The sequence below is a fragment of the Vicugna pacos genome, chromosome 13 (genome assembly GCF_048564905.1).
Source record: "Vicugna pacos chromosome 13, VicPac4, whole genome shotgun sequence".
In the NCBI taxonomy this organism is placed as follows: domain Eukaryota; kingdom Metazoa; phylum Chordata; class Mammalia; order Artiodactyla; family Camelidae; genus Vicugna; species Vicugna pacos.
The window spans coordinates 30,824,623-30,842,246 of NC_132999.1; the positions used below are offsets into that span (position 1 = coordinate 30,824,623).

Below are 17,624 nucleotides of genomic sequence, written 5' to 3' on the forward strand. Positions count from 1 at the left end.
GGTCTTTTATCTCTCACTCCAGATCTAAATCTTAGACCTACATGCTGAGGTGACCTATAAAAAGAGTTAAGACTGGTTTGTCAGAGCCTTAAGGACTGATGCAATAGGCCTGCCTCACCAACCTGGTCACAGCAGGAAACCCAGCTTAGAGAGTTTATGGCAAGCCTTGTCCAGGGGTATCTACAACAAAGGGTGAAAAGTGGAGGGGAATTTAGTGCATTAGGGCATAGGAGATGAAAGAGGAAGCTGCTGGTCTTGTCCCTGTCTTCTGAGAAACCTAACCAAGTACAGGGTGACCTTGTGAATAATTGTAACAGTCTCTTCTCTGGAAGAAGCAAGTTTAGAATGGGGAACAAATGCTGCAAGTGTTGTCATTAAAATTCTTCCTTTGTGAGAAGAAGCAGCCTGGGCAGAAAATCCCCCTATGAGCAGAGGCAGAAGCTTGAAGAAAAGCAAATGAAACATTCTTCTCCTGATCCTTGAGGTCTTTTCTAAGTTTCTGTGTTGGATATACTCTTCATTATATCCATTAAGCGTGGTATAATAAGGTAAAAACTGAAATATTTCTCTTCTATCTCTGCTTCTTATAAACTGTCCAGCAGCTGTGGTAATAGGTGTCCATCTGTGCTCCTAGCCTTGGTCCCCGCTAAGAGGTGACACCTTCTGGGTGGTATGTGTACTGATACTCATAGAGTTTACTTTTTTTGTTTGTTTGTTTTCTTTTACCCATCTCTCCCACCCTGTACTGAGACCATTCTAGGTACCTGTCCACCTCCATTACCCCAACTAAGAAAGATAACTGAGAAGTATTATGGAACTATTGTGGGGTTCACTTATTACAAGGACATTCTAAAGATGCTTTCAGATAGCTCTCATCCTACTTCTGTTTTCCCAACACGTTACAATCTCTGCACAAATGTTAATCCTTAAAATGTTTTTTATTCTTTTTGTCTATATCCTGCTATTTCTGTTTTTGGTATTCTCCCTTAATGCAAGAAGAGTCACATCCATGAGAGTTCTGACTTAGAACGAGAAGAAAACACTAGGCTATCATCTTTAGAAGGAGTTAAAGCAGTCATCTAATCTAGTTCCCATTTTATGACTAGGGAACTGAGGTGCAGAAAGGTAAATAGTCTATTAGGCCTTAGCTTCTTCATTCAGACTGATTAGCATGATAATTTTTGCCTCTCAGGGCTTCAAAGAGGGGCAGCATGATGAAATAAGATAGCACCTCTGAGCATCAGACCTGGCATTGCAGTTGCTGAGCAGTTTCTCTTTCCCACATAACAGTTAGTTAATGAATGAGCCAAGACTTTGCTCTCATAGAGCTCTTAACTCCAGACCACTAATCAAAGTTCCTTTGAGCATTGCTCAAAAGGTCAGAGTCAATATGTTCCTCAACGTAAAGTATTATTTCAATCTACTTCATGTGTAAAGTAAACTAGGAACAGTGCCTGCTGGCCCATAGTAGATTTTCAGTAAATCCTTTAAATGAATGGATGAAGTTATGCATCTCCTTTAGAAAGAGATGAACAACTTCCAGTGGGGGACTCCTTTGGCTGTGTATTTTTATTCTCAAGCTAGGGGAAAAAAAAGTGAGTTTTAACCTCTGAATAATTTGCTGAAATGTCATTGGAAATGGTTGTTCTATGAGTGTGTCTTCATCATGCTAGCTTTTTATTGATCAATATTTGTGAGGTTTTAGCACTGTTGTAGAAAGAGAGACCTTAAATTGCCTATACATGACAGTTTTCTGAAAACTTTATATATACAAGTAAATGTTCTAAATGGATTGATTAATTTTTTCTTCCACTGTGTTTTTCAAAACAATTTTTTTGTTGTTTCACAAAGGATGTTCATTTGTGAAAATGTTTTTAGTGTCGTAAGCAGTGCACTGTTTGATGACAATTTGATATATCATTCTTAAAGTAACTAATCATTTCTCAAGAATAAATTACTCAATGTTTTAAGCACATTATTGTGATTACTGTTCAACTTAAATTTAATTCTTGGGAGCATTATTATTAGAATTGTAAAAGTGAAATTAGGAAGTATTGGATTGGTAAATGTTTCTTAATAAGAGGCTACTGAAAGTGGGTCATTTTAAGAAGAGGACATTTTCCTTAAGTTATGTATTCTGGATGAAGCAAGAAACTTGTCCCCAATTAAAACACTGATGGAGATTACAGTACATCTAATTGGATTGATGTACCAAACCCATTTATATAGCTTACTGCCTATTGATAGGTCAGTGACTACTGAGAATTGTTTGTTAACATCACACTTTGATACAGAACTGCAGGTATTCTCCGTGGTTGATTTAATGGACAGTCAAAAACTTGGTCACTAATTTATGAAACAAAGATCAGTGTATCTGTAAATGTATTTTTTGCATCTTCATGGTTTGTCTAGATGAATAGAATTATGTTTTGACAGTTTTGCTATGAACATCTTGATGGATCACAATGTATCACTATCACCACTAATTACCACATTTTTATTAATCTTACATACTTTGGTTAATACATTTTGCTGAATCCAATATATCACTGTATTGATAAACAGTAATTATAGACTTAAGGACACCTGAACTTTGAAATCTTCCTGAAAAATGTTAAGAATTATGTGAAACCAAATGTTTGTTTATCTCGACATATTTAATTGCCAGCAAACAAAGCAATTAAAAGTAACTGCAGAGTAAGAGGCCAACCTTTGTTAAACGTAGCTTTAAGATTGTTACAGAACTTGTGGTGATGATAACATGGTGTCTTGGAGGATGTTAACAACTGTAGCAGAGTGTTAATTAACAATGATGTTATCTGCAGCTCAGAATTATTAGTATCATATGTTAGTTTAGCTGGACAGGAGCAAAACCTAATTTCGGTTATGATGAGGGCTCAAGTTGTATTTATAGTGGAAAGATTAACATTTTATTTTTATGCTTTTCCTGAGACAATTTAAAAATCCTGAATGAAATACAGTCAAATGTAAACATCAAGTCCCTAGCTCATTTACATATGTGCCAGATTTTCAAACTGATTGCTATTTGAACCTAATCTGTCATTGCTGGCTGCATTAGCTACAACAAACATTACATTTACATATTGATTTCTTACTTTGTTTTAGTGTAAATAATCCATAATTATAGTAAATTTGATCTTTTGTTGACAAGAGCTCATATGACTCTGTAAGTTTAGAATGGAAATTTAAATTGCCATGTGTCGTGCTTTTTAATTTAAAATCTTGATATATCTGAAAGGATAAAAAGATCGTTGTAGATCATAAAATATTCCCAAAGAGACAAAAGAGAGAAAATTTTGTAAGGCTTTTTGGAAAGATATAAAGTATTGATGAAAAATTCAGTGGCATATTCTGAGATTGTCATTTATACTTTTATAAGAAAAAGTCACAATAATTTGAAAAAAATTGCTTTCTTTTCTTCATTATCAGGTCATATTTTTAAAATAAAATCATGGGAAATGAACCTTGTAAACCTATTATTTTACACTGATATCTTTGTTTAAAATAATCCAGAGCAAGAAAAGAAATAGCATATGCACACAGCAGGAACGAAACAGGAAATTTTTGATATCTCTATTGGTGTTAATGTTTTACTAATCTTAATTTTATATACAACATTGATTTGAGAAATTTAATTTCACCGACAACAATCCATATATGTCAGTGGACATATAGTATTATTAAGTAGCAATGACAACAAAAACATGGTTTCCATTTACATTGATTAAAAGTGTGTTGTATTTTTGAGGTGAAAAATATGAGGCCCATTTAGTTGCAGAAATGGTAGTTATCCAATTGTTAAAGTACTTTTTATGGTTTATAATTTTTTAAGGAGATATAATTTACATAAATTAAATGAACAATTTTTAAGTGTCCCCCACTTATATGAGTTTTGACAGGTGCTCACTGTTTCCTACCAAGGAACTTTAATTTGGATGTGTATATACAGGTATTTAACAGACAGAGAGCCATTTAGAAGCCTGTGCTAAATTAATGGCAGCTATTTAACTGAGTGCTGTGAATACTGAACCCCTAAAAGCCCTTGTGTTAGTCAACTCAGCCTGCTGTAACCATAGATTGCATGGCTTAAACAACAGACATTTATTTCTCACTGTTCTTGAGGCTAGAATGTCCAAGATCAAGATGTTGACAGATTTGGTTCCTGGTGAGCACTCTCTTCCAGGCTTGTGAATGGCTGCCTTCTCACTGTGTCTTCACTTGACAGAGAGAGTGCTAGAGCTCTGTTCTTTTATTTTTCTTGTAATAACACTAATCCCATCACGGGAGTCCCATCCTCATTGGTACAAATGTGATCATCTTCCAAAGGCCCTACCTTCAAATTACGTTGGAGGTTAGGCTTTCAGCACGTGAATTTGAGGGGGTACACAAACATTCAGTCCATGACAGCCCTGGAGCCCAAGTCTGAGTGTGTGGTTTTTCCTAGTTTAGTTGCTTGATCCTGGTAGGTTTATACTCTGTAACAGTGAGTGCTTTCCCTAGAATTGTTACTGTTTTGGTAGGAAGATATGGTTTAACCTGGCCAAATCTTCTGCTTATTGAATACTTAAGAGGGGATTCTATATTCAAAGACTTGCTGAAGAAGAAATCCTTAAACTATTATTCAAATCCTTGATGCAAAACACCTTGCTTTCTACTGTGCTACCTTAGGGGCCTGCTGCTGTTTGTCAGGAAGAAGCCATTCTTCTTCTTAATCAGGAATTAATGACAGATATGTAGCTATATGGTGACTAAGTCATTGTTTCACTCTCATAATTCAACCCTAAGTTAACCTTAAAAAACACCGCATCATACATATTAAAATAGCCATGTGCTTTCTACATAAGTGGATCACTAAAGTGCTCTCTCAATGTGAAACAGTCAAGACAATAAAGACTTTTATATATGTTTTCTTAATGTTACTTTTGTCAGTACTTGACATATGAAGGCTGGTAATTTATGGCTTTTTATGTTCACAGGCATAAAAATGTCTGTAGCTTCAAATTTATTTATTGGGGCCTATGTTAAAATTTGCTGTACACCATTTTCTCCTTACTGCCAGTACATCTTTCCCACCCCCCGAAAAAAAATCAAACTGGAGGGGAATATAAAATGTGTTAAACCAAGTCAGTGAATTAAAATGAAACTTACTCATTAGAAAGCAGATATTTTTTAAAAGATGACTTCTCTGTTCCTGGTAAATGTTCATAGTTAAATTGGAATGGGATCTCCCCAGGCAGAGATGGATATTCTGCTAATGAAAGCGCACTGGAAGGCCAAGACTTGTTAAAAAAGAAAGTAGAGAAGGATTGTTCTACTAAAACTATTACCAGAACTGAGTTGGTGGCTGAGATAGTAATACTCAGTTATAATACTGAAAATTTTACTGTGGATATCTTCCTTTCTTTCCTCCTTCCTTCCTTCCTTCCTTCCTTCCTTCCTTCCTTCCTTCCTTCCTTCCTTCCTTCCTTCCTTCCTTCCTCTCTCTCTCTCTCTCTTACATTCTACTTCCCTCCCTCTTCCCCTTCCCCCAACTTTAAAATTAAGAAACAAGGAGAATTGTGAGATGGTATATGTGAAAATGTCTAGCACTTTACTACTAATTGCTTAAAATGTTAATATTTATTCTGTTGTAGTTTTTGCGAATAGTCACTAGTTCAAAGCTTGAGATCGATGTATATGATTCTCAGTACATTTTAAACATTAATTTCAGTTTGTATTTGAGGGTAGAGCAATGATAAGTTTTAATGACTGTTGTCTGTAAAAACAAAGCCATCTCCTTGTTGTTAAATGTAAATATTCAAGCTGAAAGAAAAATCATAATAGGAAATAAAAAATTAAAAACCAATGAGGAGAAAACAGATGTTCTGTTAAAACCATTTCTTGCATTGACTTAAAATTCAGCTGCTTTTTAAAAATTTCTAAATTTGCTACACCTTTCCTTCTGCCTCTAATTTAAGAGAAAATATGCCAGTAATAGGGGAAAACCTCTGTTCCATGTTATTTGTCACCTACCTATTCTGGTTGGCACTTACTCTCAGAGCTACTCTAAAGGTCGGAGTTGAAAGCATGAATGCCTTTGCAGTTTGAAGGTAAAAGAGACTGCTTGAAGGTAGATTAACTATAGCTAACTATCCTAACCAACCTTTAGAAAACTGCTCCTAGATGCAGCAACTAAGGACTCAGTGTATTCTGCTAAGGAGCAGCTAGAATCAATTTGTGGAAATAGTATTTTAGCAATAACGTTTTTGCAAATTATGTAAATCCCCACAGTAAATTCCTTACGCCCCCCTCCCCCAAAGAAAAAAAAAACAATCTCTCACAAAACAAAGGGACAAAACTTCCTCAGTTCACATACCAGTTTCTCTGGAAAGCCTCATTGCTCTAAGTTAGGTATTCTTCTTCTGTATTTCCATAGCACCTTAACAAAAGTGGTATCATAGCTCTTAGCAGATAGTACCATATGTGAATTGTAGGTTTGCTTGTCTGCCCATTCCTCAGTAAAGCCAGTGAAGGCCAAAATATGATCATACTAAATTCCCTTCCCCAATATCTGGAGGATAAATCAGGATAAAAGAGTTAGACCTTATGAGTCACTGCTACTTATTTTGTGTGTGTGTGACCTTAAGCAAGTAACTTAACATTAGTTTCCTCATCTGTAAAAAGAAAATGATAATACTAAATTTTATAAAGTTGACACACAGCTCTTAATGCCTAATATGTAGTGGCACTCTTTAAAGGCAAGCCATTATTACTAATGGCTGAGTGAATGAATCAGGATAGACTCTGAGGTTGCAGGTAACACAGACTGGATCTCTCAAGGAACATGAATGTGGCATATCAATCCCAAATAAGACCTGTGTAAAAAAGAACACTCTGGACTTGGATAATATTAGTCATAATATACAGTTATGTTCCACGCATCAAAAAAGATTTTACCCTATGTGAACTTCTACAGAGAAATGAAACTAAAACATGAAAAATAACTGCCAAAAAAGCACCATAGATCCTTCTGCTAATGTTTCACTGTCTTTGTAAGATTTTAAAGTATGCGTACCCCTCAGGAGTATTCTATTCTTAATAATAGGTAACCTTAAAACTTATATGTAAAAAAAATTCCTACTTGACTTCCTTTGGGTTTTTGATTTTTTTTTTTTTAAGTTTTGGGTGAGGAGGTAATTAGGTTTACTTTATTTTCAGAGGAGGTACTGAGGGTTGAACCCAGGACCTTGTGTATGCTGATCATGTGCTCTACCACTTGAGCTATACCCTCCTCCAACACTTGGCTTTCTACAATTTAATATTCATAATTCTATCAAGTAAAGGTTATTACCCTTTTTGTGAAGAGGAATCTGAAAATTTACAGAGTAATTAAGTGCCTGAAATAAGGGCCTTCTATGTGATAGACACTCAATATAGTATTGAAAGAATGTATTATTAGGGGGGAAGGGATGAAAGTCAAGCAACTGGTAGATAGTGGAGCAGAAATGCAAATCTGGCCCTATGACTCCCTAGCAGTTTAAAGCCATAAATATATTTTCTTGCCAGTTTACCCTCTCCCAGGGCTATTAGGGAATTGTAGAAGTAGACTCAATTGGTGTTCTTCCGATGTAGTCTGGCAGTCAATGCTGGTACTGGCAAACTTTTCTACAAAGTATTGTACAAGTCTGCCAGGCAAGATCAAGAAACACAGGAACTGCATAAAGGCAGGCTCTAAAAGTATTAAACGTATGTGTAGATTCATATGTAAAGATAAAGGAAGATTTATATATTAAGACTTGTGGAATTCTGAGCTCCTTAGCATAGCATTTGAAGCCCCCATAATGTAGGTCCTTAATGTTTTTCAAGTTTTCTCTTTCAGAAACCCTTCTTTACATCCCCTTAGACTTCCTCCTCATTACTTTCTGCACCCTTCTCTGTGTTTTCCAATCTCCATCTCTGCTGAAACTAGTCTATGTCTGAAATCATCCTCCATTATCTACTTGTCAAATTACTATCCATTCTTTTTCATAGTACTTCAAAGTACTCTTTCCCTTCTCCACAATCCTCACATCTGTTTTAACTCTCTGAATAGTCTGAATGATTATGTCTTTTATACATGTGTTATTATAATAATCGAATAATTAAAGAAAGAATGAATGAGTTGTGAACTCCTATTAGGCAGGGATCTTATTCATCTTTGTATACCCAAAGCAGCCCAGCTATTTGGGAGATAGGATGCTGAGGTGTAAAGAACATGGAATCAAATATAGTTTAGACACTGGATTCCATCTTTTTACAGCTGCATAACCTTGGGAAATTACTTAACCTTTCTGAACTAGAATTTTATGAATAAAGTGGCATTTCACAGGTAGGCTCAAAAAATGAGAATTAGTTGTTCTTTATATGTAGTTCCAAATATGCAGAACTATTCCGTAAATGTTTATAGGCTTTCATTGAATTATCTTTTAGTATGCTCGTTGCCAAGGGAAATACAAATTAATAATAAGATATTTACCTTCAAAAGGCTTGTACTCTTGAATTCAGGACTTCCACACATGAAACAAAGCAATTATAAAACAAACTGCAATTAAGGTATAACGTATATGATACAGAAATTCAGAGAAGAGGCAGTCTATAATAATAGTAATGGTAGACCATGAAGTAGTCTGAAAGCTGTGCAGTATCTGGGAGGAGATGGATGAGAAGAATGATGAAAACAACAGGAATAGAGGTTGAAGTGAGTATGGTGTAATGTTTTTGACATAAGGGGAAGTCAGCCAAGCTCTAGAGCAAAAGCAAATTTAGAGAATAATTGTGAAATAGGTCTACCTATGCAAGGCCTTGAAATCACAAGTAGGCTTACCATTACTTGCCACTTCCGACCCTAAATTCATTTAACTTACATATATTAAACATTGACCCAGCCTACTGTTTCAGCCTCACTACGCTCCTCTCACATACCCTTCATTGTGGTCCCACTAAGCTTTGCACAATTTCCTGAACATGATCATTTTTCTGGCCTTACTACACTTAAAAGTGGGGTATCATTTGGCAAAATTGTGTGTGTCCTCCTAGTAGACTCTGAAATGAAGCAGTTACTTCTTGTGGCTACCTTATAGTAGACTTTCTTGGTTTTCCTCTTATCTCACTGACCACTTATCAATCTCCTTTTTTTCCCACTTTTTAAAAATTGAAGTGGAATCTTAAAAAAAAAAAAGACACAAATCAATCTCCTTTTCATTGACCATTCCTCTGCTTGATTTCAAATTCTTCGATTGTCCCAGAGCTCCATCTTGGCCTTTGTCTTTTCCTCTAACCTGTTTTCCTAGGTGATTTCTTTTGCTTACAAAATCTAAGTACTAGTCCTCCCTTCATGTGGGATACATTTCAAGACCCCCAATGGATGCCTGAAACCACAGATAGTACCAAACCCTAAATATACCGTTTTTCCCTATACAGGCACACCTTGGAGATATTATGGATTCAGTTCTGTATCAGTGTAATAAAGTAAATATCACAATAAAGCAAGTCACATGAATTTTTTGGTATCCTAGTGCATGTAAAACTTACGTTTACATTATTCTGTAGTTTATTAAGTGTTCAATAGCATTATATCTAAAAAAGTATACATACCTTAATTAAAAATAATTCTGTTGGAAAAATGATGCCAATAGTCTTGCTCAATTCAGAGTTGCCACAAACCTTCAATTTGTAAAAAATGCACTATCTGTGAAGTGAAATAAAGAGAAGTGCAACATAACGAGATGTGCCTGTACATACGTGCCTAGGATAAAGTTTAACTTATAATTAGGCACAGTAAGAGATTAACAACAATAATTAATAATAGAATAATTATAACAGTGTACTATAGTAAATGTTATGTGAATGTGGTCTCTCTCAAAATATCTTATTGTATAAATTTGATGCCTTTTCCATCTTAGTTAAATACTTACCATGCACTGTGGCCCTAAGTTTTGCAGTTTGAGGTGAGACAGCAAAACTAGGACAGATTTCTTTTTCCTTCTTCACAATTTCATGGAGAGAAGATTCATTCTTACTGTAGATCTTGGCATCTCCAACATACAGTTGTTTGTTTGTTTGTTTTTTAACTTTCACTTTTTCGCTTAAAGGAAGCATTTTACGGCTCCTTTTTTGCATATCCAAATTGCCAGCATCACTACTCTTGTGCTTTGGGGCCATTATTAAGTGAAACAAGGGTTGGTTGAATGCAGGCTCTTCAATACACAATTGTAGATCTGATAACCAAGATGGCTGTGAAGTAACTACCAGGAACGATATTCGAGACATAGGGATAATTCACAATCCAGGTGGGATGGAGCAGGAGGGCGTGAGATTTCATCACTCTACTCAGAACAGCCTGCAATTTAAAACTTATGAATGGTTTTTTATGGAATTTTCCATTTAGTATTTTCGGACCTATGTTAATGGCTGGTAACTGAAACTGCAGAAAAGGAAACCGAGAATAAGGGTGGTGCGCTACTGTATATCCTGTCAACTCTGCTGCTCTGAGCTCTCTTACTTGACCTTCAACTCTTATACACAATTGTACATGATTTCTCTTTTTGGATGTCTAATCAGCACCTCAAACTTGATATACACAAAATTTGACTCTCAGTTTTTCCACCCAACGTGTTCCTGCTCCAGTTTCCATCTTTCCGTTTTCTTAGGCCAGAAACCTTTGGGTTACATTTTTCTCTTACATTCTATCAGTCAGTTGTCTGTCTGGCTTCTACCTCTAAAATACATCTAAACCGGACAACTCTTCACCTCTGCCTCTACCACCCCAGTTAGCTTAAGCCACCATCACTTCTTGCTGAACTAGCCCTGCCTTCACTCTTTCCCCACTGTATCCAGAGCAGACAGAATAATATTGTATAAATGTAAGTGTAAGTCAAATCTTAACCACCTCCCAGTGTAAAACCCTCCAGTGGCTTTCCTTTGCAATTACTATAAATACCAAATTCTTTGCCATGGTCTACAAGGACGTACATGATCAGATTCCTACTATCTCTTACTTTTATCAGCCTCAATTTAAATGTCACTTCCTCAGAGATGCCTTCCCTAACTATTATACTGAAAATAATTCCCTTAAGCCCACCCCCTGCTACCTTTTATAATCCTGTTTTCTTTATAGCACTTAGCATTCTGTAAAGTCTCTTATTTATTTATTTGAGTATTGTTTGTTTACTAGAATGTAAGTTTCATGAAAGCAAGGACCATGCTTTTTTCTTGGTCATAACTGTATCCCTAGCAGCTAGAACAATGTCATAAACATAGGTAGGTGTTCGGTAAATATATGTTAACTGATTGAATGAACGTGCTATGTTTTTCCACTTATTATTTGGTTGTCTAAAAAGTGCCACCCATCTCTCTTCCCCAAACAAAACAAAATTTTTATCCCCTCCAATTCATAAACTCTAAAGTCCTGCTTATCCTTCATATTTCAATTTATATTTCTCTTCTCCTCTGAGGCTTGTCCCTAACCCTTCCCCTCATATCACTGAGGCAAAGTTAAGCACTTCCTTCTCAATTTTCATTGTACTTTTTTCAATTTCTCAGTTGTACCACTTATAAATTGTACTGTAGCTGTTTATCTGTACCCTTATTAGATTGTGAAACTTTCCATGGACAGAAACTATATGTTATTTGGGTTGGTTTCCTTAGCACCTCTAATAATGCAAGGCATTCAGTTAATGTTGATAACTGAATCAAAATCTTAATTCCCAAGGTAGTTTTCCGAAGGCAACGTTGCTGTGTAAAATACAAGACTGAATAAGACACTTGCCTTCTGAAAATTCAGTTTATTCATTATTGCATATGTATTAATCAATACATATTCATTTGCAGTGTGCTAGGCATTATTCTTAAGTGGTAAGAATACAAAGACAAAGTTCCCTTCCTAAAGTAACTCTATTTTAGTGGGGTATCATATCCTTTGATTTTGACTAATAATATTTTATGCTATACATTGGTGTTTCCTAAGTATTTTTAGTCTGTTATTAACCTGTGAATCTATGGAAACACTAGAGCAGACAGATTAACTGCAGAATTCTAATCTTATGTTGCAAATATGTTGATCATATAGTAACATATTGGCAAAGGGGCAGTGATGAAGACCAGACCCATGTATTTTTTGATTCAGCGAGCATGTCATAATTACACTTGAGACAAGCAATACAGATTGTTCATGTATAATGGTGACAGATTTTTATTTTCAGTACTGATAGTGCTTTTTTAATATTGTCATAAACAAATAGTACCATGGCTTATGTTTCTTAGTTTATGAGGCTAGGTTCATTTACTCTTCACAGTTCTGACACACTTCTAACATTCTGGAACTTTGGCACATTGTTTAATGTTGCTCTAAATTCTCCAGTTTCTGGATTCTGAATATTTCTGAGTCCTAAGTGAAAGCACAGTTATTTTGAAGGAATTCTGATACAGCAATTAAAAAGTTTTGTGGATTTCAGAACCTTCTGAATTTTGACTGAAACCATATTTCTATTCTTATATGACATTGATGAGTATAAATAGTAGTTACAGATTTCTGTTCTTCCAAAACAGCTGTTTCACTTGGAGTTTAACTAGAGTCTTTTGAGTATACATTTTAGTAGCATATTTGAAATTTAATATAATTGACAAGTTTGGTTCTCTTGGAGAAAATACATATGCAGACAATAGCATATGACTTGTAGAAAATTCTTATGTATGCAAAGTATTTATAATTGAAGTTTAAAAACACTTTGGTAGGGAAGGAGTTAACAGGTTAGCTCCCCTGGTTGTTCTCAGCATGCTCTCTTGCCTTTAGGAGCTGACAAGATGATAACATTGGGCCCGGACATGCCTGTGTGGAGGTTATGGTACTCCTGGGGTTTTTGCAGCTAACTGTAAAGCAAGCTAGAACTTGTTCATCTCAGAGTTCCTTGTTTTTCTTTCAACCCTTTCAGTGCCCTGCAGGAGTCATTAAATCAAAACTTCATGCTGATCATCACCCACCGAGAAGTCCAGCGGGAGTACAACCTGAACTTCTCAGGAAGCAGTACCATTCAAGAGGTGAGTTATGTCTCACAGCTAAGGAATAAAGGTAGCTCATTATAGCTAATGTTGACCCTGTTAAAGCGGGCTTATCTGTTCTGGTTGGAAACTCTCTTTATGTTTCATTATTGGGTTCTTAATTTTAATTAACTGGAGCATCAATGATTACTGTAGACATATTAAATGACTTGACCTAGAAAGATAGATGTTGTAAGTGAAAGCTCTTGATAATTCTTAAAATAGTCAACTTTAAAACCCTGCTTAAATATAACTCATTGTTATGAAATGTATTTCACAGTTTTGTAGTAATTATTGAGAATATTAATTTGGAAATTATTGATAGCATGCATTTTCAAACATGCTTACATTTTATTTGAAAAGTTACTCTCAAATATATTATTTATAATGTGTGTTCTGCCTGTTTCCAAAAGGAATTTGAGGAGGCTTTTCTTAAGCAGCTCAGTGCTAGCCTTGGGCAGTATTCGTGAGATGCTTTTGGGGAACCCAGTCGTTTAGTTCAGAATATCTGAGAAGAGTCTATTTATAGTGTCGCTATTTTCTTCAACGTGGCCAACCAGGTCCACTGTTTCCAAAAAGAACCTCCCCTAAGAGAGAAAAGTTACCTTCATGTCTGTGGCCCCACCTACCTAAGAGCTAATTTATCTCCATGGTGGGGGAATGTGTAAAGCTATGGCAAGACATGTTTAGAAACAGTGAAATTATGATTATGTCACATTACCCCTTATAAGATATGAAGATAACAGTCATTTACTTACTCATGTTTTTATAAAGAAAATTAATCATGCTTAATCTGGGACTATTTCATTTTTTTCTTAGACTACATTTAAAATAATTCCTAATGTCTTATTGAAAAAATAAGTTGTTTTTACCCTGGTCATTTTTCAGAAGTATATAAATTGTTTCAGTAGTGGGTAGATTGTTAATGTTTCCTTTTTTCATGTTTTATCAATAAATTTTAATTTCTCAATTTGGCATAAATAACTCATTACTTGAAGTTTATTTTCTTTGTGTATCATTTGAATAGTTTGTTGACTAGTAACTAAAAATCTTAAAAAATTTTTTGAGCCTAATCATTTAAGTTATTTAAGTTGTTTGATTTTTTATTCAGGATTTTAAATATATTAATTGTCGTTTCATTTTTAATCTCTATAATTGGTGTTCTGTTCTTTAAATTTAAAATTTTAATGCCTTAAAGAATCGTTGTTTTTACATTAAAAATAATGTTTAGCTATGACTCTGTTGCAGAGTTATTCTGGTAACCTCATGATTGTGAAGTTTAAATTATATATTGAATATAATTAAATAAGAAATTTAGTTTCAAAATAACCCTAAGAAAAGCAAAAATAGAGTTAAATTTCATTCTGTTGTTGATTTACCTTTTTAACTTGAAGACTAGCATAATGCACGAAGGATAAATACACACTGCTTTATTTTACTTGCTGGTTGACATTTTTATAGCCAAAATGTTACCTACTTTTGGTTTATTATTTTTGTTTTAGCATTTTATTTCCAGTTTCTATACTTTGTATGTGTTTCAACTTTCACCCACAAGAGGGCAGAGAGGACTATTAAACTGATAGTCTAAGAATGCCATTCAGTGTTTTCAAATTAGCTTCTCTTATATTAACAAAAAGGAGCATAATGGCCAAGTTATTGTTTGATTTACAGATAATTGGCATATTGCAGGGAGGAGACTTAATTTCACCCTTTTAAATTAAACAGGGAGATTTAAAAAGACATAAAATATTCATTAATGTTCGGTGATTATAAAGTAGTGGCATATATTTATTTTGCCTTTATTACTGTTTCGATGGGAAAATACTGCAAATATTTCCGAAATCGAGTTGGCCATACTGACAAGTTGAAATGTTTAAGCAGCGTTAATGCAATCTGCTCACACCTGATATCCTATGCAGAATGATTCAAAATGACTACATCAATTATTAAAAGAAATATTTAAAATGCAGTAAATGTGCCACAGTGCGCCACAGTTGGCTGAAACTGTTCTCTGTGGCCTGCTATTTAGATTATCAAGTATATTTTAAGCTTCAAGGACTTGAAAATAGTAAATCTTTTTTATACCATTTTCTGTGTGAAAAATGTCCTGAAAATATTTTTGCAAAGACACATATTCTTCATATGTGTATTTCTTGACAAGAGTTTGATTTATTCTTCTTTTATCCTTTTAAAAAAGTTGATTTATAATAATGTTTTGAAATGCTAGTGCCAGGAAAAAAATAAATGCAGTTGTTTCTATTATCAGCTGCTTTTCTGTGAGCAGACCAGGTACATAAGCTGTTTTATTCTGTACAATTTAGAAAAAGAATGTGGATTGTACTCTCTAGGCCTGGGGGTCACACTCTATAGCCCTAGTCCTAAGATGTTTCTCCTTCAGCTTGTGGAATAACTGGAAGGGGATTCAGGGGGACAGGATGCTCTTATGCTACAACCATGCAAGCCACAGTGACACTTAAGTACACGCATTTTTTCGGTTGTCGCATGATTAAAAATCAGTTTGCAACACAATAAAAATATAATCTTGAAATGGTTTTGCAGTGTTATTTTATAAATGCTAGAATTTTTTACTATTAGTTTGGAAGCTTAATGATGCCATGTATCCTAACTTGTAAATTAATTTTTGTCACCAGTTTCAGAAATCTCTTTTCAGTGTTGTTAAATAGGTCCAAGAATGAATTCTGACCAACGTATGAGGGAAAGGAAGAAATTTTTTTAGAAAGCTGATTTTATTTTCTAGAGTAGTAGTAAATTATTTTGTCATAGTTGGAAAGAATACCATTTTTTTTGTATTTTTAATTTTTGAAATTCTTGCATTTTTAAAAGAAAGCTTTTATAATATCTTTCCAACAGAGGGAAAGTTCTATTAAACAAAATGTTGGAAAAGGCACTGTAATTTCAACTTTTATTTAAACAAATACATTTTTAAAAATACTGACTTAGAAAATGGAACTTAGATGCAGTTTGAATTTTAAATACCTCTTCAGTGACCATATGTTCATGCAAGTTAGTGATGATAAACCGGTAGTTGTACCAGTGTTTGTTCATTCTGGCTCTGTGGTCTCTTGCCTCGCAATGCATGACTTATGTCCTTTGGGTGCTCTAGATTTTAATTTAAGCTAGTTAGATATTGAGGTTATTTTTTTTTAAGCTCTTTACAAATCCTTCCACTTACGTTATCCTCCTACTTGAGGAAAAGGCAATGATAGTATAAAAAGGTCAAAATGGTGAGTTGCAAGCACTCATAAAAGTAAAAATCCTTTCCCTTTTCCATTATGACAAAATAGTTTGTAAAAATTATCAAATAATGTAGCAATAACTGTGTGACAATGTGTCTTTCTACCTTTTTGGGTCCTAAATTAGTTGACACACTTTGAAATAGTGAATTTACTTGAAAATTTAAATAAGCTTACCTTATTTTAATGAATTTTCTACACTGAGAATTTAGATTTTTAAACAGTTAATTGTACAGAGTTTAGTAATTCTAACACTATTAAAGATCTGTGGTTACAAGTGCACTTGGGATTGGTTAAATTAAGGGGGAAAAAAGATTGATTTGCCTACTGCAAATCCTAAACCCAGGTGTGGAGAAGGATATAAAATCCCTGAAATCAAGCCAACTTTTCTTAGAAATAATTCTTTGTTGTCCATTTTTTTATTCCAAAAGCTCCTATTAGACAAAATATCCACTTTTCTTTGTAGATATCATACAAGCTTAAAGAATACACACATGACTCAGAATAACAATAATAAACCTAAATATTTTTGGTGCAGAATTGTGCAGTATTTTATTCTGTTATAGCAAGAAGCATGATGAATAGCTATTGGAATTATTTAATTCCTTTTCTGAGTTTCACTTTACCCTAGAATCCTCACTGTTCTTATTAATGTTGATTTAGTTCTTAATGGGAATTAAAAGGAGAAAATGACAAACTATAAAGATATATCCTTCATGAAATGGTAAAACATTTACCACTAATACTAGTGATTGTTAAGTGGGAAGCCAGTAGTTTGAATTAGCAACAAGAAGTGAACTAAATAAATCATACCAGTCCTTAAAAATAGTCTTGGCTAAATAACTGTGAAATGATGAGACTGTTTCTGATTCTGCAAATTTGAAACTCCTGTCAGGATTTTTAGTGTCTTTTTTTCTCTTGTTACTCTCTCAGCTTGCTTGACTAGTGTATATTTTGAACTATTCTCCTTTAATGCTGGAGGTTGTTAACAATAATTGAATATGTAGTTTTTAAACAGATTATACTAATGAGCAATTTTCTAGTAGTGATTTGACTGTAATTTCTTAACTAACATGCCCTTTCTGTAATGTTTTAAGTATAGTTGTTTTTGTTTATTTGTTTGTTTGTTTGTTGGTTTGTTTGTTTTCCACTATTGAGAGGGTGGGGCTACTGGCACAGAACTGAAGAGTTAGGGTAGCTGAGAATGTGCATATGCAATAGGGTGAATTAAATTGTGTGCTTATTTAATTAAAAGTTTAAGTGGTTTATTTTTACTACAAGATAAACGGCATCTAT

General features: G+C 34.4%; 1 protein-coding gene across 3 annotated transcripts in view; it reads left to right on the top strand.

Moving 5' to 3' along the window:
• The window catches only part of FAF1 (Fas associated factor 1), a 378,065-nt gene that overhangs the window by 142,311 nt on the left and 218,130 nt on the right, over nt 1-17,624 (top strand). For all 3 annotated transcript variants that reach the window (XM_031684245.2, XM_006200466.4, XM_072974476.1), the window contains one exon: nt 12,969-13,074. In XM_031684245.2, coding sequence (XP_031540105.1) covers nt 12,969-13,074 — 106 coding nt within the window. The remainder of the gene's footprint in view (nt 1-12,968; nt 13,075-17,624) is intronic.